At 47.6% G+C, this 21413-nt stretch overlaps 1 protein-coding gene across 1 annotated transcript in view; it reads right to left on the bottom strand.

The window, feature by feature from the left end:
* Window positions 1-21413, bottom strand: part of LOC144482161 (NACHT, LRR and PYD domains-containing protein 3-like) — an 89070-nt gene that overhangs the window by 48880 nt on the left and 18777 nt on the right. Inside the window, exons 4-5 of the mRNA XM_078201375.1 lie at window positions 11992-12163; window positions 11837-11902 (exon numbers count right to left, since the gene is read on the bottom strand). Of these exons, the coding sequence (XP_078057501.1) occupies window positions 11837-11902; window positions 11992-12163 (238 nt within the window). The remainder of the gene's footprint in view (window positions 1-11836; window positions 11903-11991; window positions 12164-21413) is intronic.

The raw sequence follows: 21413 nt of genomic DNA, 5'->3' as shown, positions 1-21413 counted from the left end.
TGCACACAATATTCCAAATGTAGTCTCACCAAGGTCCTGTACAGTTGCAGCATAACCCCATGGCTCTTAAACTCCAACCCCCTGTTCATAAAAGCTAACACACTATATGCCTTCTTCACAGCTCTATCCACTTGAGAGGCAACCTTTAGAGATCTGTGGATATGGACCCCAAGATCTCTCTGTTCCTCCACAGTCGTCAGAACCCTACCTTTGACCCTGTAATCCACATTTAAATTCGTCCTACCAAAATGAATCACCTCACATTTATCAGGGTTGAACTCCATTTGCCATGTTTCAGCCCAGCTTTGCATCCTATCTATGTCTCTTTGCAGCCTACAACAGCCCTCCACCTCATCCACGACTCCACCAATCTTGGTGTCATCAGCAAATTTACTTATCCACCCTTCAGCCCCTTCCTCTAAGTCATTAATAAAAATCACAAATAGCAGAGGACGAAGCACTGATCCCTGTGGCACTCCGCTAGCAACCTGCCTCCAGTCCGAAAATTTTCCATCCACCACCACCCTCTGTCTTTGATCAGATAGCTGGTTACCTATCCAATCGGCCAACTTTCACTCTATCCCATACAAGTCGTTCATTTTGGAAGGGAGAACAAAAGAAAAGCGTATTATTTCAATGGAGAAAAACTGCAGTAAGTCACAAGACAAAGTACCTTGGTGGTACTTGAGCACGACGCACAGACATCTGGCACATAGGTGCAGCAGGTAATCAGGAAATCTACTGGAATGTTGGCCGTTATTTCAATGGTGTTGGAGTACGAGTAGGGAAGTCGTGTTGCAAGGGTTGGTGAGACCACATCTGGAGTACTGTGAACATTTTTGGTCCCCTTATTTAAGGAATATATGATTTCATTCACAGCATTTCACAGAACTCCTGGAGGAATTGTCTTATGAAGAAACGTTAAGCAGGTTGGGACTCTACTCATTGGAATTTAGAAGAATGAGAACTCATTTCATTGAGACAGACAGGATTCTTAAGGGGCTTGTCAGGCTAAATGCTGAGGGAATGTTTCCAGTCATGGGAGACTCTAGGCCAAGAATGCATAGACTTTGAATAAAGGGACGCTAATTAAAGACTCTTCTTCCATAGGGCTGAGAGTCTTTGGAACTCTTTTCCAAAGAGAGCTGTGGCGGAAGAATTATTGCGTAGTTTTAAGGCTGAGAACCACATTTTTGATCAGCAAGGGAATCAAGGGTCAGGCCCATGGAGCTGAACAACCTACGTCTGTATGTTTTTCTTATGGTCTCATGATCTTATGAGGGGCAGCACGGTGGCACAGTAGTTAGCACTGCTGCCTCACAGCACCAGGGATCCGGGTTCGATTCCCGGCTTGGGTCACTGTGTGCGTGGAGTTTGCACATTCTCCCTGTGTCTGCGTGAGTTTCCTCTGGGTGCTCCAGTTTCCTTTCACAGTCCAAATATGCGGGTGAAGTGGATTGGCCTTGCTAAATTGCCAATTAGTGTCAGGGTGCGTAACTAGTGTAAGTGCATGGGGAAATGGGGAGAGGACCTGGGTGGGATTGAGGTCGGTGCAGACTCGATGGGGCGAATGGCCTCCTTCTGCACTGTAGGATTCTATGATCTATGATGTATGATCTTGTATATCCCAGCGTAAAAGCCTTGTGTGGATTTAAAACAGACAAACATCTGAACTGTACAATGGAAATCCGAACCCTCGATATTGACAGTGTCCAAGTTCCTGATAAGGGAAACGGGGAATATTGTATTACCACCTCATTGAAAGAATAGGAATATGGCTGTGAGAGTTTTTCCCATTGCTAACACCATCCTTTGCTTTAAAGCCCAGATCCCATCATGCTGAGGCCACCTCAAGCTGGTCGACAGAGATAAACTGGAAGAAAACATTCATAATGTCACTGAAGAATCAAGCAGTACTTTGGGCAATTACGTTGATAAGTGTGAAACTAACATTGTAATTTTACAAAAAGACTGGCAATGGATCAAGAAACAAATACAATTCACCAAACGATTGCCCAAGTCATTCAAGAAAGAGGGGAAACCAGGCAAGTGATTGCAGCAACAAACGGAACCAACTGGTGAGAGGAATTTTGGAATTGGGGTGCGAAAGTACAAATACATCAATGGATAAGAATTACTTTGCATGTTGCAATTATTGTTGTAGTTTCGACGCTAAAGTAACAAATGCATACTTTGATCATTTGAATTCCGGAGAGATGAAATGGAAAATAAGTTAGAAACGTAATTGTACATAAGAAAGCCCGAACTACTGATCGATATACTTCGAATGTAACATGACATGGATTTGAGTATCTGCTTAAACAGGGTGTGGACGGAGAAAGAACGGCTACAACAATGACTTAACAAGAATAATGTCAACAGTGACTGGAAAAAGGGTATTCTCGCTGGGAGAGAAGCATGCTGGGATTTTTATTCAACATGTAGATTAAAACCAGGTACCGGTCCGAAAGAGACTGTGGTCTGGGAGCTGTGTTCTGAAATTCCTGTATTGGCCCAGATAAGGGAAGTTGTTTCCATTAACAGAAACACTGCGTCTCTGATTTATATAGCTGTAATGTATGGGATATATAAAATGAACTAAGCGTAAAGGCGTCTTTCAAAAGTAATTTCAGTGGATGTTCGAGCCATGCGATCGGTTTCTGGTTACACAATTAGCTGGATGACAGATAATCTTCCGGAGGCGAATGAAGAATTGTGGATAAAAAGCCATGTGAGTCCTTTGTTTGGCAGCGATAACTCAAAGAGACCGACCATCGCAAGTAGACTTGTACCCTGAAGGATGCTTCAGAGAAGGGGAAAATAGATTCTACATCGAGGATATTTAATGGCCAATGCTCTCCTCAACTGGGTAGTATCTATTTTCAGTTAAATAGTTAAAGTTGACGTTCAGTTAAAGTTAAAGTGCAGTTTAAGAGTTAAAGTTCAATTGAAAGTTGATGTTCAGTTAGTTCAAGTAGAGTGAAGATTTAATGAGTTGCAACTGTTCATTTGAATTGGTACGAGAAGTGTAAAATGAAGCAATAATTGAATTGCTGTTCTTGTTTGCCTCATTAAATGAAATGCTTGGAATGCGTTTCTATTAAAGCTGCACGACAAGAGTGAGGTTTGATGAGGCGCAATTGTGCTCCAATTCGCTCATGCTCAAAGGGGGACTAACAGCGAAAGGCCTGCAGAGCATGATGGGAAAAAGGTCAACTTTGCACAAACAGGAGAACTGCTGCAGTTAAGGAACACGAGCAATAAACAGAGGCCGTCAGAATCTATAATTGGGTAATAGCGGCAAGACAAGAGCATTTTACGGGACAAGTGGATCCTTATTACCTTAATGAGAGAGAGTGTGCGAGCGAGAGCGAGTGAGCAGAATGTGTGGGTGTGAATTAGAAGTGGTGAGAAACATAGTATGAAAAACGATGTGAGAGAATGAACATGAGAAAGTAAGTTTGAGAGAGAGAGATAATCTGAGAGAGAGGTAATGAAGGTGTGAGGGAAAGTGTGAAAGAGTGAGTGAGAGAGTTTGAAAGTGTGTGAATGGGTGTGAGATGGAGGATGTGATCGAGAGAGTGACTGAATGAGTTATGGAGTGAGAGAGTGTGAGAGAAAGTGATGGAGACTGTGAAGGAATCAACAGAAGAATGTATGTGCGCAAGAGAGGATCTGTGTGCCAGAATGTACGTGATTGCCAGAGTGGAAGTATGTACGAGTGAAGGTGCGTGTGCAGACAGGATGTGTGCCAGAGGGAAGGTGTGTGCCGGAAAGAGGATTCATGTAATAGAAAGGATGTGTGTGCCAGAAGATCTGAGAGGGGGGGAAGCGCGCGATCGGGGGGGAAGCGCGCGATCGGGGGGGAAGCGCGCGATCGGGGGGGATGCGCGCGATCGGGGGGGATGCGCGCGATCGGGGGGGATGCGCGCGATCGGGGCGGATGCGCGCGATCGGGGGGGATGCGCGCGATCAGGGGGGATGCGCGCGATAGGGGGGGATGCGCGCGATAGGGGGGGATGCGCGCGATAGGGGGGGATGCGCGCGATAGGGGGGGATGCGCGCGATAGGGGGGGATGCGCGCGATAGGGGGGGATGCGCGCGATAGGGGGGATGCGCGCGATAGGGGGGGGTGCGCGCGATAGGGGGGGATGCGCGCGATAGGGGGGGATGCGCGCGATAGGGGGGGATGCGCGCGATAGGGGGGATGCGCGCGATAGGGGGGGAAGCGCGCGATAGGGGGGGATGCGCGCGATAGGGGGGGATGCGCGCGATAGGGGGGGATGCGCGCGATAGGGGGGGATGCGCGCGATAGGGGGGGTGCGCGCGATAGGGGGGGATGCGCGCGATAGGGGGGGATGCGCGCGATAGGGGGGATGCGCGCGATAGGGGGGGATGCGCGCGATAGGGGGGGATGCGCGCGATAGGGGGGGATGCGCGCGATAGGGGGGGATGCGCGCGATAGGGGGGATGCGCGCGATAGGGGGGGATGCGCGCGATAGGGGGGGATGCGCGCGATAGGGGGGGATGCGCGCGATAGGGGGGGATGCGCGCGATAGGGGGGATGCGCGCGATAGGGGGGGATGCGCGCGATAGGGGGGGATGCCGCGATAGGGGGGATGCGCGCGATAGGGGGGATGCGCGCGATAGGGGGGGATGCGCGCGATAGGGGGGGATGCGCGCGATAGGGGGATGCGCGCGATAGGGGGGGATGCGCGCGATAGGGGGGGATGCGCGCGATAGGGGGGGATGCGCGCGATAGGGGGGGATGCGCGCGATAGGGGGGGATGCGCGCGATGGGGGGGATGCGCGCGATAGGCGGGGATGCGCGCGATAGGGGGGATGCGCGCGATAGGGGGGGATGCGCGCGATAGGGGGGTGCGCGCGATAGGGGGGTGCGCGCGATAGGGAGGGTGCGCGCGATAGGGAGGGTGCGCGCGATAGGGAGGGTGCGCGCGATAGGGAGGGTGCGCGCGATAGGGAGGGTGCGCGCGATAGGGAGGGTGCGCGCGATAGGGAGGGTGCGCGCGATAGCGAGGGTGCGCGCGATAGGGAGGGTGCGCGCGATAGGGAGGGTGCGCGCGATAGGGAGGGTGCGCGCGATAGGGAGGGTGCGCGCGATAGGGAGGGTGCGCGCGATAGGGAGGGTGCGCGCGATAGGGAGGGTGCGCGCGATAGGGAGGGTGCGCGCGATAGGGAGGGTGCGCGCGATAGGGAGGGTGCGCGCGATAGGGAGGGTGCACGCGATAGGGAGGGTGCGCGCGATAGGGAGGGTGCGCGCGATAGGGAGGGTGCGCGCGATAGGGATGGTGCGCGCGATAGGGAGGGTGCGCGCGATAGGGAGAGTGCGCGCGATAGGGAGGGTGCGCGCGATAGGGAGGGTGCGCGCGATAGGGAGGGTGCGCGCGATAGGGAGGGTGCGCGCGATAGGGAGGGTGCACGCGATAGGGAGGTTGCGCGCGATAGGGAGGGTGCGCGCGATAGGGAGGGTGCGCGCGATAGGGAGGGTGCGCGCGATAGGGAGGGTGCGCGCGATAGGGAGGGTGCGCGCGATAGGGAGGCTGCGCGCGATAGGGAGGGTGCGCGCGATAGGGAGGGTGCGCGCGATAGGGAGGGTGCGCGCGATAGGGAGGGTGCGCGCGATAGGGAGGGTGCGTGCGATAGGGAGGGTGCGCGCGATAGGGAGGGTGCGCGCGATAGTGAGGGTGCGCGCGATAGGGAGGGTGCGCGCGATAGGGAGGGTGCGCGTGATAGGGAGGGTGCGCGCGATATGGAGGGTGCGCGCGATAGGGAGGGTGCGCGCGATAGGGAGGGTGCGCGCGATAGGGAGGGTGCGCGCGATAGGGAGGGTGTGCGCGATAGGGAGGGTGCGCGCGATAGGGAGGGTGCGCGCGATATGGAGGGTGCGCGCGATAGGGAGGGTGCGCGCGATAGGGAGGGTGCGCGCGATAGGGAGGGTGCGCGCGATAGGGAGGGTGCGCGCGATAGGGAGGGTGCGCGCGATAGGAGAGGGTGCGCGCGATAGGAGAGGGTGCGCGCGCCAGGAGAGGGTGCGCGCGATAGGAGAGGTTGCGCGCGCCAGGAGAGGATGCGCGCGCCAGGAGAGGATGCGCGCGCCAGGAGGGGATGCGCGCGCCAGGAGAGGATGCGCGCGCCAGGAGAGGATGCGCGCGCCAGGAGAGGATGCGCGCGCCAGGAGAGGATGCGCGCGCCAGGAGAGGATGCGCGCGCCAGGAGAGGATGCGCGCGCCAGGAGAGGATGCGCGCGCCAGGAGAGGATGCGCGCGCCAGGAGAGGATGCGCGCGCCAGGAGAGGATGCGCGCCAGGAGAGGATGCGCGCGCCAGGAGAGGATGCGCGCGCCAGGAGAGGATGCGCGCGCCAGGAGAGGATGCGCGCGCCAGGAGAGGATGCGCGCGCCAGGAGAGGATGCGCGCGCCAGGAGAGGATGCGCGCGCCAGGAGAGGATGCGCGCGCCAGGAGAGGATGCGCGCGCCAGGAGAGGATGCGCGCGCCAGGAGAGGATGCGCGCGCCAGGAGAGGATGCGCGCGCCAGGAGAGGATGCGCGCGCCAGGAGAGGATGCGCGCGCCAGGAGAGGATGCGCGCTCCAGGAGAGGATGCGCGCGCCAGGAGAGGATGCGCGCGCCAGGAGAGGATGCGCGCGCCAGGAGAGGATGCGCGCGCCAGGAGAGGATGCGCGCGCCAGGAGAGGATGCGCGCGCCAGGAGAGGATGCGCGCGCCAGGAGAGGATGCGCGCGCCAGGAGAGGATGCGCGCGCCAGGAGAGGATGCGCGCGCCAGGAGAGGATGCGCGCGCCAGGAGAGGATGCGCGCGCCAGGAGAGGATGCGCGCGCCAGGAGAGGATGCGCGCGCCAGGAGAGGATGCGCGCGCCAGGAGAGGATGCGCGCGCCAGGAGAGGATGCGCGCGCCAGGAGAGGATGCGCGCGCCAGGAGAGGATGCGCGCGCCAGGAGAGGATGCGCGCGCCAGGAGAGGATGCGTGCGCCAGGAGAGGATGCGCGCGCCAGGAGAGGATGCGCGCGCCAGGAGAGGATGCGTGCGCCAGGAGAGGATGCGTGCGCCAGGAGAGGATGCGTGCGCCAGGAGAGGATGCGTGCGCCAGGAGAGGATGCGTGCGCCAGGAGAGGATGCGTGCGCCAGGAGAGGATGCGTGCGCCAGGAGAGGATGCGTGCGCCAGGAGAGGATGCGTGCGCCAGGAGAGGATGCGTGCGCCAGGAGAGGATGCGTGTGCCAGGAGAGGATGCGTGTGCCAGGAGAGGATGCGTGTGCCAGGAGAGGGTATGTGTGATAGAGAGGATGTGTGTGCCAGGAGAGGGTGTGTGTGCCAGGAGAGGGTGTGTGTGCCAGGAGAGGGTGTGTGTGCCAGGAGAGGGTGTGTGTGCCAGGAGAGGGTGTGTGTGCCAGGAGAGGGTGTGTGTGCCAGGAGAGGGTGTGTGTGCCAGGAGAGGGTGTGTGTGCCAGGAGAGGATGTGTGTGATAGAGAGGATGTGTGTGCCAGGAGAGGGTGTGTGTGCCAGGAGAGGATGTGTGTGATAGAGAGGATGTGTGTGATGGAGAAGATGTGTGTGATGGAGAGGGTGTGTGTGCCAGGAGAGGATGTGTGTGCCAGGAGAGAATGTGTGTGCCAGGAGAGGATGTGTGTGCCAGGAGAGGATGTGTGTGCCAGGAGAGGATGTGTGTGCCAGGAGAGGATGTGTGATTGATAGAGAGGATGTTTGCGGGAGAGGATTTGTGCGACAAAGCTGATGTGAGATATAATGCAAGACATGAAGCATTTTTTTGTGGAGTGGAGTTTGGAAACTTGCAAATGACAAGCATCTGAGCGGATTCGGAGGAGAAATAGCAAACGGTATCGTGTGTGCTGATGAGACCATCATAGTTTCCTGCAATTGTACATTGTCATTCGTGTTATTCTTAGAACGTGTGTATATTGGGTGACCTAAAGGAGGAGTAAAGGTGTATTTTATTGTAATCCATTTTTCATTGTTTAATAAATGTTCCTTTCTTGTTGCTAAAACTAAGTAGTGGTTCTGTGACTCTGTCAGTCTATGCTTATTTTTTTTTCTTTTTAAAAGTTGCAATCCTTTGAGCCAGAGTTTAATTCTGGGATCATCCCATCCCGTTATAACATCGACTGGAATTGTTACAGAAGTGGGGACCTGCCTGGAATTTCAAAACGTCGAGAAAGGGTAATTGGATTCTTAGTAAAAATTCAGTGGAAATTTTCACACATGGAAGGCCAGTTACTGGATGCTGAACGGTAAAATTATTTTGGTGTTTATTGTACCACAGTTGAAATGCGAAATCCCGTTGGAAATTGCTAAGACGTTCCTGAAAATGGAAGGTGTAACACTGATGGGTTTACAGAAAGTAACTAAGACTTAGTTAACTGAATTGGCAGATAATTTGGAATGAGAGTGACTTGTAGGGGAAAGGAAAGGAGGAATTATTGAAAGTCTCGCGAATCATTTAAAATTGCAAGGGTTGTCTGACAGACCAAGTTCTTCAAAAAGGAGGGAAATTGGACACAAGAGGGAGCTGGAGAAATTAATCGCTGCCGACTGCGTATTGCTCTGTTCATGCCGAACAAAGATCCATCGCCATCCAGTTATTAAATAACCTCCAAACAAATACCACTTATAGATATAGACACAAGAGCCAAACTATGAGACAGAAGAGAGAAGAATGCAAAGTGTTTAAGGAAGATTGAAACAAAGTGAGAATTCGCCACCCCTCTCCGCATGGCAGCATCAGGGCTGCCTGAGCACCACATGCGGTATTGAGAAGTCTGAGCTGAACCCCATGCTGATCGATCTGAGAAAAGTCAGGTATGGAAAGGTCTGGTCTGAGCACTTTCCTGAACTGAGAACATTCAGAAATTCTGTAAATGAGGTCCTTGAGAAAAACATTAATTCAATCTCAGAACTGGAACTGTCAGCGGGTTTTCAAAGCAGTTACTGGAGTCTGAGAACAGAATTAGAAAGTTTGAGGATAACAACATAAGCAACGACAAACTACTCTTTCATTTACTCTATCAAAATAGGCATTTAGAGGACAGATACGAGTACCTCGAAAAATTCAGGAGACAGAATCCCCTGTGAATTTATGGGGTGCCAGAAAACTAAGGCGGGGACATTATCCATTTGGTCAAAAGCTCTTTCAATGACCTAGATAAACTGCCAGTCGATGTTCTACTACAACTAGAGCGGGTTCATAGATCGCTGCAGCAAAAGCTGTTGAATACTAATGCACCCCTGAGATAATCGGTGGTAAAATCGCTCAGATTCCGGACACAACAATAGATTCTCACCAAGGCTTGAGGTGAGAAAAATCTCCAATTGAAAGGAAGGCGATTCATGCTCGATAACGATGACTCGCCACATCTGGAGTGGTAAACATGTGAATATACAGCTATTAAAAAGCAGCTTAGGGAGAAAAGCCTAAAGTTTCAAAACATTACCCGGTGAGGCTGAGAGTCCACCTCAAGGATGCAAGCAAATCCTTTTCATCTGCATTGGAGGCTGCAGAGGGTTTGCAACATCTGGGCATCAGTGCGAGCCGATTGGAGGGTAAGCAGCTAGAGCGAACCTTGCACCACATCGCATGTTATTTGCTGATATTATTTTCCAAGAGGCAGAGATTTATTTTTTATACGCACTTTGCTTTATTCAGTGATGTTCAGAAAGTTTTAGCCAGTTCACATAACGGGTGGGGATATGAACACTTTGATGGGCGGGGTGGAGCAGTCTCAGCTGACCGTATCCATGGACACGGCTGCGCTTGTTTAGACGGGAGAGTTAACTCATGTGGCTTATCACCAATGGAGCTGTAGGCTTCAGAGTCGGAACATCTGCTCTGGAGAATTATAGTTATGAGACTCAAGTAGACATTTGATGGGTTGAATAGCGAGCCACTTTTGTTGGTTTGAGCACATTTGGTTTTCAGCACTTGGAAATGGATCAAATTTGCAGTTAAACTTTTTATGTGTATAGTTTTTATCACAGTACTCCCAAGTAAACCATGTAAAAGCCATTGCATTGGCAGTACATTTTTCTTTCTTTTTCTCCTTTCCCCTCTCTCAATGCTTTCTTCTCTGATATCAGGCTACTTGCCGAGCTGGATACTCCGGTCAGATCAATTAAATGCAGATTATTATGGATGTGTTCAAGGTAATTAGCTAGAATGTAAAACCTCAAGGGAAAAATGCTCTCTGAGCTGAAACATCAAAGCTGCAAAATTGCATTTTTAAAGGAAACACATTTGTCAGATAAAGAACATAGTAGCTGGGCAGATCTTGGGCAAACCAGGTCTTCTTTTCCTCTCACCCATCAGGGGGAATAAGGGGTTTAACAATCTTATTTCACAGACTGGTGAAATTTTGTGTCCACTCACAACATACGGACAATGAAGGCAAATTCGTATTGCATAACGGAACAGGAGAAGGCACGGAACTGTCATTCATGTGCCCCAAATGAGAATGACCCACAATTCATGAAGCTAATCTTCAATCTTATCTCAGCTAAAAGTACAGGATTGTCCTTATTGGGTGAGATTCGAATTGTGTTCTGTCCCAAATGGGAGACTGGCTCTCAGCATCATCAAACCCGTGCTCCAATATAAGCAAATCACTGAGCAATCATGTTACTGAAGCTGGGCTGCTGGACATATGGAAGCTTCTGCACCCGAGTAACAGAGACTTTATATTTTACTCCGAAACTCACTGCTGTCACTCTCGCATTGACTATTTATTTACAATTGAGTCAGAGTCTCATAGAATCATTGACAGTGACTTTCTCGCTATAACTCTCTCTGATCATAAGTCCATAGGCTTGTGACCTGGGTCAAAAATCTACTGCAAAGAGATGGCATTTGAATGCATCTTTCTTAAATGATGATGAGAAAATAATTACAACGTTGTCTATAACTTAATACTGTCCTTGACCCTATGAAACAGCGTGAAGGAACATTTAAGGGGCCGCATCATATCATTTACTTGTTCCAAAAGGAAGAAGAATAAATTAAAGTGATCAAATGCAAAAAGGTAATTCATAATTTAGAACAGCAACACAATAAGCAGCACGCATTAGCTTTGATGGTCACCCTCACAAAGGCACGCCGAGCTCTCGATACTTGGCTTTCAGAACAAGTTGAAGGGTGTTTATGAATTGCAAAACAGAGACATTACGAGCATGTTAACAAGGCGAGCCTTGATAGTGGGGAAGGAAGCCACCAGGTCCATCGAGTCTGTACCGACTCTCCGACAGAACATCCCACCCAAGCACTTTCCCGCAACTCCACATATTTACCCCCGCTAATCCCCCTAAATGGATTAGTTAACTGAGGATTTGAACTATTTAAAGAATAAACTTGAAAAAACAAACTTGGCGACGGTTCAGTGAAGTTCAGGCATTCAAAGTATTTATGGACTATGGTGGAAAATACACAGAACAAGAAAATGAGGTTCTGGTAATTTAGAGTTGGTTAAGTGAAAAAATATAAAGCACAACAGACGAAAGATGATTGGGAAAAACAGGAATGCAGTGTGAAGGTTGTGATGCGATGAGCCATGGACTTGTTCAATGGTGGAGCAGCTTAGAGGGACCGAGAGGTCAACATTTGCTCCTAATGTGTATGGTCGGATGAATTGCAAACTTGAACCTGTGCAGAACAGATGAGGATGGACGACAAATTCAAACAATATTTAACCCTGATTCCGAGACTTCGATTTTCTGATTTCCAAATTCTGACAACTAACTATTCAGACTCTGAGAAGTGAAATAATTAGTTTGCAATCTTCACTGTCATCACTTACCTTTTAGGTTACTGGGTACTTCCGATAAACCTTGTGGGATGTTCATGTAAACAAATGCATCAGGACCTGATTAAAGGAATTACAATCATGAAATCAGCTATGTGCAAGATCAGAAAAATCTGCAATGTTTAATTCACTGTGCGATTTTACTGTACCAAGTGTCGGTAATTCTCTCAGTATTTTCTCCAACTTTGGTAACCCACGGTGCATTTCCACAAAGGATTCCCACATCACCCTGAGAGCCCGAGAGCCTTTCTCTATAACCAGATTTAGGAGAAGTTTGGAACAGTCCGCGAGGTTCCCACTGTCTGCGATTTCATTTACTTTCTGTAAAGAATAATAAGGAGCGTATTGAAAAACCAAGTGAAAGGTAAGCACTGGGAATGAGAAGGAAAGGATCTGTTCAGGGATTTCCCAGGTGTTTTGAGGACAGGAGGCAGTCCCTGGACTGGGTCCTGATCCATTCTGAACACTGAATAAAGATCACATTTTTATTCCGTCCTTAATTCAAACGACATATGAATAAACCAAATTTATAATTTAAAATAATTTTCAAAGAGAGTGAGAAATCCCAGAGAACCAGCAATAATTTCAATGAGATTAATTCCATCTGAACTTCCGTGCCCAACATGACATCAGATTACTGTGAGACTATAGGTTTCACTTTTTTATTATGTTGTGGCAGTGTATCATGTAAATGGCAAACACCGCTGCCATGTGTGTCGATAGTGGAGGGCGTGAATGCTGATGTTGGTGAGATGGGGTGTCAATCAGGTGGCTGTTTTGTCCGGGATGCTGTCGTGCGTCTTGAAAGTTGTTGGAACTGCGCACATCCAGGCAACTGGAGACGATTCCATCACACTCTGACTGTGCCTTTTAGACGATGAATAGATCTTGGGGAGTGAGGAAGTGAGTCACTCTCCACAGAATCTCCAGAATCTGACCTGCTCTCGTCACCAGTATTTTGTGCCTGGTACAATTCCGGTTCAGGTCAGCTGCACACACACACCACCCCCCCACCCCCAGCATCGTGATAGTGGGGGATTCAATGATTGTAATGAAATTCAATCGCCAAGGAGGGAGGGGTGGAATCTCTTTTGATGGCATTTGTAATTGCCTGGCATTTTTGTAGCACGAACGTTACTTGGCATATCGCAGCCCAGGCCTGACTGGTGTCCAGGTTTTCTTGCATATGTGCACCAATTGCTTCGGCATCTGTGGAGTTACAAATTGTGCTGAAAATAGTGCAATCGTCAGCAAACACCCCACATCTGAGATTAAGTTATAACTACGATCACTGATGCGTCTTTCTCTTGCCAGAATATTGCCATGGCCCAAAGCATTTACAGTTTACATTTATTTCGGTTATTTCATGATATCATTTGGAGTGAACTGAATTAGCTAAGGACTGACATCTGTGATGACAGGGACCTCAATAGACAGTCACAATAGATCATGTACTGGCTACTAAAACAGAAAAGGCTGGAAAATCTCAGCAGGTCTGACAGCATCTGTGGGGAGAGAATAGAGCCAAAATTTCGTGCCCAGATAATCCTTCGTCAGAGCTCTGATGAAGGGTCATCTAGACTCGAAACGTTGGCTCTATTCTCTCCTCACAGGTGCTGTCAGACCTGCTGAGATTTTCCGGGGTTTTCAGTTTTTGTTTCACATTGCAGCATCCGCACTATTTTGCTTTAATTCTTTCTTTCAGCTCCTGCGTTCTTCTGGCTAATAATGTTTGCCAATGTTTCAGCTTTATCTTTTGTACTGGAATGTTCAGACATACTGAAACATATTTCATTAAGGACGTGGATATTTGGGGCGCCTAATACTCCAGATGGTTAGTTAATAAATCACACCAGCCATGGTCGAATCCGGCAGGGATGCAGAGCTTTGGATCCGATTCACTAGTTTTCGGGTCACTTCCCTCATGCTTGTTCTGCTGTTTGCTGTAAAAGCATTCCCGCGTTGAACCTTCACCAGTTTGACACCTGTTGTTGAGGTACCCCCGGCGCTATCAATGGCATCCCCTCCTTCACTGTTCATTCACTAGGACTGATACACTGGCAATAGCAGAGCAGATGATATGCTGGGCCGTTAAGGTCGAATACAATTCTGCTGCTCCTACTGATTGATCACACTGTCTAATGGCTGCGCAGTTTTGACTCAACTGATCTGTACAAAACCTATCACATTTAACTCGTTGGTAAATCCACACAACACCTGAAGGTAAGTCAGGACTTTGCCTCCTAATGGAAAGTTTGTTGGTCACTCCGACAACTTTGACCATGTGCATCTGGAACAGACAGCCTGATCAGGAGGAGGTCAAATAAGTTAAACCTTTTGTTGATTCACTCACCGCCTGCCGCAGACCCAGTGCAGCAGCTATGCCCTTTAGGACGTTGCTAGCTCATTCAATGGTGGCGCTACTGAGCATGACTTGTTGATGGATATTTCAGTCCCCACCCAGAGTATATTTCCTGCCCTTGCCATCCTCAGTGCTTCCTCCAAACAGTGTGTTACATGGAGGAGCACTTGTTCATCAGATAGTGGACATGGGAGGATGAAACCAGCAGGCAATTTCATTGCCACGCTTCCAACCGGATTAATGAGACTTCAGGGAGTTCAGACTCAATGTTGAGGACATCCAGGGCAATCCGTTCCCCACTGGATGTCTTGTTGGTCTTTCCTGTCAGCGGGACAGGTCATACCCAACAATGATGATGGTTGTATTTGGGACATAGTCTGCAAGTATGATGTTGAGAGGTTCATTGTTTCAGGGAACTGGTTGACTAGTCAGTGGGATAGCTTTCCGAATCTTAGCACTGGCCCCACATGATGAAATTTGTAGGGTCGACAGGGTTGGGAATGTAATTGTAATTTCCGGGTGAATCATTCGGTTTCAATACTTTTAGACTTTGCAGCCATTTAATAAAGCTGAGTTGCCTGTTAGACTCTTCAAGACGTAAGATGTTGAAGCCATTGAAAGGGTGCAGAGGAGATTTACAAGGATGTTGCCTGGATTGGGGGGCATGCCTTGAGGATAGGTTGAGGGAGCTTGGTCTCTTCTCCCTGGAGAGACGCAGGATGAGAGGTGACCTGATAGAGGTTTACAAGATGTTGAGAGGTCTGGATAGGGTAGACTCTCAGAGGCTATTTCCAAGGGCTGAAATGGTTGCTACGAGAGGACACAGGTTTAAGGTGCTGGGGGGTAGGTACAGAGGAGATGTCAGGGGTAAGTTTTTCACTCAGAGGGTGGTGGGTGAGTGGAATCGGCTGACGTCGGTGGTGGTGGAGGCAAACTCGTTGGGGTCTTTTAAGAGACTTCTGGATGAGTACATGGGATTTAATGGGATTGAGGGCTATAGATAGGCCTAGAGGTAGGGATATGATCAGCGCAACTTGTGGGCCGAAGGGCCTGTTTGTGCTGTGGCTTTCTATGTTCTCTGTTCTATGTAATCACACTGTTTTAGAGCTGGGGTCACACGTAGTCCAGGCAAGGACAGCAGATCTCAGTCTACAAACAACATTATTGATTGGTATGGGTTTTTACATCAATGGATAATGTTTTCATGGTCAGCATTACCGAAACTAGATTTCAATTCAAGATGCATTAGTTGATTTTCATTTCCAAACTCTTCCATACTGGTTATTTGAAAGCATGTGCCCACAGTATTGGCCCGGATCTATGCATTATTAGTCAACGCCGTTATCTACATTGAGGAAGGGATGTGGTGGTAATTTGGCAACAAGTGCAGGTTAGAGGCTGCGAATTCTGCAAGGGTGACCTGTGCATATGTAGAAACGTGGAAACCAGGAGCAGAAGAAGAACATTTATCCTCCGATCATGCTCCGCCATTCATTGAGATCATAGCTGACCATCTATCACAATGATGTGGAGATGCTGGCGTTGGACTGGGGTAAACACAGTCAGAAGTCTCAACACCAGGTTAAATTTCAACAGGTTTATTTGGTAGCAAATGGCTTTCGTAGCTAGTGGTTTTTGCTACCAAATAAACCTGTTGGACTTTAACCTGGTGTTGTGAGACTTCTTACTGCATCTATCTCAATGCCATATTCTCGCCTTCTATCCGTATCTTTTAAAAATGCATCTCTTTCTTGAATATATTCAGTGACTTGGCCTCCAGAACCTTCAATGCCAGATAATTCCACAGGTCCACTACCCTTTAAGTAAAAAAAAATCTCCTCCTCTCCTAAATAGTCTCCCGTATCCTGAGACTGTGCCCCCTGGTTCTAGATTCCCCAACCATGGAAAACTGTAGTCTGTCCAGTGCTGTTAGACTTGTATACATTTCAATCAGATCTCCTCTCATCCTTCTGAACTGTAGTGAAACTGGCAAACTTGAACAAATCCCCCCTCTTCGGACAGTGCGGCCAACTCTTGTGTCAGCCTCCGCTATATTTTCTCTATGGCAAATATATCCTTTCAAACCTGCACGCAATACGACAGCTGTGGTCTTGCCAAGGCGCTGTACAGCTGCAGATGGACATGTCTAATTATGATCAGAAGTCCTTTTGCAATGAAGGCAACATTCCATTTACCTTCCCAGTTGCTTGAGGCATCTGCCTGTGCACTTTCACTGATTGGTGTACAAGGACACCCAGATCCCTCTGGCTGTTTACCCTTCCGATTATTTCACCATTTGAATAATACTCTCCTGTTTTTCCACACCACAGTGTATAATCTTACATTTAGTGGCATTCTACTGCATCTGCCACTCAATCATCTGCTCACCCACTCACCTTGTCCAAACCACTTTGACAACTCCTTGTATCCTCCATTCCCTTAATCCCACCCAGTATTGTTTCATCAGTAAATTTGAAACTGTTACATTTGGTTTCCTCATCCTGATCATTTATATGTTTTGAGAAAGGCTGGGTGTGAAGCCCTGATACCGGTGGTACCGGACAAGTCACTGCTGCCATTTATTCTCACGCTCTTTTTCTTGTGTATAAATCAATTTGGATCCACACTAACAAATTATCCCCTAACCCAGCTGCTTTAATTTTGCCCACTGACTTATGAGGAATCATATCAAAAGCCTTCTGAAAGCACAAAAGCGATTCTTCTACTGGTTCTCTCTTAACTATTCTACTAATTACATCCTCAGAAAAGTCCTGTCGATTTTTAAAGCATTATTTGCCTTTTATAAACCCATGCTGGCTTTTTTCGTTCCCGTTAATGTTTTCGAACCAGTTTTTAAAATTTTTCTGGCAACTTCCCCACGACTGATGTCCGGCTAATTGGTGTGTAACGCTCTTTTTTCTCTTCCTACATTATTAAATAGTGGGATTACATTTACAACCCTCAATTCTGTAGGAACCGCTTCAGGGGCTCATATCATTTTGGACAATGACCACCAGTGCATCCAATATTTTCAGAGCCAGTTCCTTTAATACTCAGATGTCGAGTATCAGGTGCTGGTGATTTGCCGCTCTTTAAACCCATTAATATTCCCATCACATTTTTCTTACAAATACAGATTTCGTTCAATTCCGTATATTCATTTGGTTCCCTAACATATTTGGAAGTTGCTTTTTTCTTTTCTGTGCCCTCTTTTGTGACGACAGAATGAAAGTTTATGTTCAATTCTTCTGCCATTTCTTTATTTTCCATTGCAAATGTCCTTGCTTCTGATAAGAAGGGACCTCCATTGTCTTTATTTATTTTTTTCTCTTCGCATATTTACTGAGGCTTTTACTGTTCGTTTCTACTTGTCTGCAATTTTAATCTCATAATCTAATTCCTGCGCTGGATCATTTTTTAATCGTCTTTTGCTGAATTCAAAACATTTCCCATCATCAGCCTTGCTGCCTTTCTATGCCAATTTTATATGGCTCCACGTTGGTTTTAATATTATCCCTAATTTATTGAATAAGCCACGTTTGAGCCACATTTCATCAGGTTTTTTTGCGCCAGACAGGAAGTCAGCATTATTGTAATTCATGAAAACGTTGTTTAAAAAATAAACCATTTCTTATCCACCATCAACCACGTTAGTAAGGTTCCACCATCTATCCTTGATAATTCGCTTCACATACACTCTTAATTTCATTTGTTTAGATTCAGAGCCCTAGTTTCAGATTCAAATATTTAACTCTCGAACTTAATGAAACATTCTGTCATTTAATAGGTGCTCTTCTCCAAGGGAACGGCACAGGATTGTGAATTAATCCTTCATTACTCGTTGCACAGTATCTGGTTTAGAATAGCCTGTTCGCTGGTTGGCTCCTCAATGCATTTGTCTAAGAAGAACACTCCAGGAATGCCTCCTCTACTATACCATTGCTAATTTGGTTTGTCCAATCTACGTGTAAATTTAAGTCATCCATGATTTCAGTTGGACCCTTATTGCATGAATTCTGGATTTCGTGTTTAACACCTTAACTTCTACACCCCACATAGGCTGCAGCATTGCATGATGTCAGATCATCAACACCGTCAATTAGGAATAAATAAATAAATCCTGGCCTGGATGGTGACACGCACATCCAGGAAAGTATAAATTAAAGAAAGAGAAGCTCAACTTGTTGATGCTGGGGATTGAGGAGAAAGGGGTAAGGAACTTTACCTGGTTGTATGCAGTTTTAACATTTCAATGTTAAGTTGTCATGCAGTCAAAACAAGGATGTTACCAGAGTTGAGCAATTATTGTTAATGTGAGAATTTGTGAATGTTGGAATAATTCCACTCGGGCGGAGCAGAATATGGGATGTGTTGGTGCAAGTTTTCAAGATGCTGAAAGCAAGAAATGAAATCAATGTACAGCAACAATGGGGAGCAGTTGGGTTTTTCGTTCCCAAAATTTTCATTTGTGTCCCTTTTCCAGTTTTTGTTTGACACATTTCCATCATTCCAACTCTTTTGTGTTTTAAGCTGCTTTTCTCCCACCTGCCTTTGTTACCTCTCACTCTACTTTTCTCACTGCCACTAACACCATTTTCTTTTTTTTTCAGAATTATACCCAAACCGTTTCCTTTTCACAGATGCTGACAGATCCTTTGGCTATTTTCACCTCTGCAGATCGTTTTGAGATCACAATACTTGCTATGTGTCTCCTTTTCTTTCCTATTTTCCAGTTTCCTTCCTGTCAAATTCTACAAAGATCTTGTTGCATTCATTATCATTAGTAGCGTGGGAATAAAATTATGTGGTATTGTGTATTTAACAACGAAATACTGATTTGAATCAGTGAGATAATCCTTCCTCCTCCTGCAATCAGATCTTTTCTTTTTTGGGACGCAGAAGTTAGGATTACACTCAACCACAAGAGTGAGGAGGATTACATTTTTGGAAGTGCTGTCTTTCAGATGAGACGTTTACACAAGGTACAATCTGCCCATTGCAGTGGATGAAAAATGTCGCACAGCACCATTTTAGAAAAGAGTCAGAGTTATGCCCCAATCAACATCGTAAGAAGATACATTATATGTTCATTATCACATTGTTACCCATGGGAATTTGATGTCTGAAAATTGCCTGACATGTTTCCTATAATACAACGACAGCAACTCAAAACTACTTCATTGAAAACAAGGAGTTTGGAGATGCTTGGTCGACATGAAAAACAATTTTTAAACACAAAATATTTTTATACGATTGTGTGATTGAAGATGCCTCAGTACAAAATAATTATTGAAGGAGGCAGTTGGATGAAGGGGCTAGATGAGTAGCTATTGGGTACACCGGACCTATCTTTCACCCATTGTACTTCAAGGTGGGAGAGGCATAGGCTTTGGACGTTCTGTTAAGGGAGTGTTAGTGATTTGGTATAGTGCATCTTTTACGAGGTGCACATGCTGACATTGTGACGTGGGAGGAAATATTTTTAAGAACAAATTCCATGCAAATCAAGTGGGCAGCTTTATTCTAGATAGTGTTTAGCTGCTTAGATAATGTTGGACACAATGATCCATGATTGTGAAGTGTATTCCCTCACGTTGCCCATTTTTGTCTTCTGGATTATTTGCAGACTTTGGGAATTTAGGAAGTGAGCCTTGCAGCAAATTCCCAGCCTCTGACTCTTCTCGTTGAGTTTGTTTTCAATTGTAACTCATGGTTGTTGAAGGGGGTTTCCGCAATGGTCATGTGACTTAGTGTCAAACAGGGATGGAGTTGTGTGGCAGGAATATCACTGACCATTTACTAGACTGGATATTGTCCAGCTCTGATATCTGAGGAGTTACAGATTAAGTTGTACATTTTAAAATCAATACTAAAACACCTCCACTTCTGACCAATTGATAGCAGATAGGTCATAAGAACATAAGAAATAGGAGCAGGAGTAGGCCATCTAGCCTCTCGAGCCTGCCCCGCCATTCAATAAGATCATGGCTGATCTGACGTGGATCAGTACCACTTACCCGCCTGATCCCCATAACACTTAATTCCCTTACCGATCAGGAATTCATCCATCCGCGCTTTAAACATATTCAGCGAGGTAGCCTCCACCACCTCAGTGGGCAGAGAATTCCAGAGATTCACCACCCTCTGGGAGAAGAAGTTCCTCCTCAACTCTGTCTTAAACCGACCCCCCTTTATTTTGAGGCTGTGTCCTCTAGTTTTAACTTCCTTACTAAGTGGAAAGAATCTCTCCGCCTCCACCCTATCCAGCCCCCGCATTATCTTATAAGTCTCCATAAGATCCCCCCTCATCCTTCTAAACTCCAACGAGTACAAACCCAATCTCCTCAGCCTCTCCTCATAATCCAAACCCCTCATCTCCGGTATCAACCTGGTGAACCTTCTCTGCACTCCCTCCAATGCCAATATATCCTTCCTCATATAAGGGGACCAATACTGCACACAGTATTCCAGCTGCGGCCTCACCAATGCCCTGTACAGGTGCATCAAGACATCCCTGCTTTTATATTCTATCCCCCTCGCAATATAGGCCAACATCCCATTTGCCTTCTTGATCACCTGTTGTACCTGCAGACTGGGCTTTTGCGTCTCATGCACAAGGACCCCCAGGTCCCTTTGCACGGTAGCATGTTTTAATTTGTTTCCATTGAGATCGTAATCCCATTTGTTATTATTTCCTCCAAAGTGTATAACCTCGCATTTCTCAACGTTATACTCCATTTGCCATATCCTCGCCCACTCACTCAGCCTGTCCAAATCTCTCTGCAGATCTTCTCCGTCCTCCACACGATTCACTTTTCCACTTATCTTTGTGTCGTCTGCAAACTTCGTTACCCTACACTCCGTCCCCTCCTCCAGATCATCTATATAAATGGTAAACAGTTGCGGCCCGAGTACCGATCCCTGCGGCACGCCACTAGTTACCTTCCTCCAACCAGAAAAACACCCATTTATTCCGACTCTTTGCTTCCTGTCGGATAGCCAGTCCCCAATCCACTTTAACACACTACCCCCAACTCCGTGTGCCCTAATCTTCTTCAGCAGCCTTTTATGGGGCACCTTATCAAACGCCTTTTGGAAATCCAAAAACACCGCATCCACCGGTTCTCCTCCATCAACCGCCCTCGTCACATCTTCATAAAAATCCAACATGTTCGTCAAGCACGACTTTCCCCTCATGAATCCATGCTG

The sequence above is a fragment of the Mustelus asterias genome (genome assembly GCF_964213995.1).
Source record: "Mustelus asterias chromosome 26 unlocalized genomic scaffold, sMusAst1.hap1.1 SUPER_26_unloc_5, whole genome shotgun sequence".
NCBI lineage: Eukaryota > Metazoa > Chordata > Chondrichthyes > Carcharhiniformes > Triakidae > Mustelus > Mustelus asterias.
The sequence above is the reverse complement of the archived record's forward strand: the minus strand, read 5'-3'. Positions and strand labels throughout refer to the sequence as shown.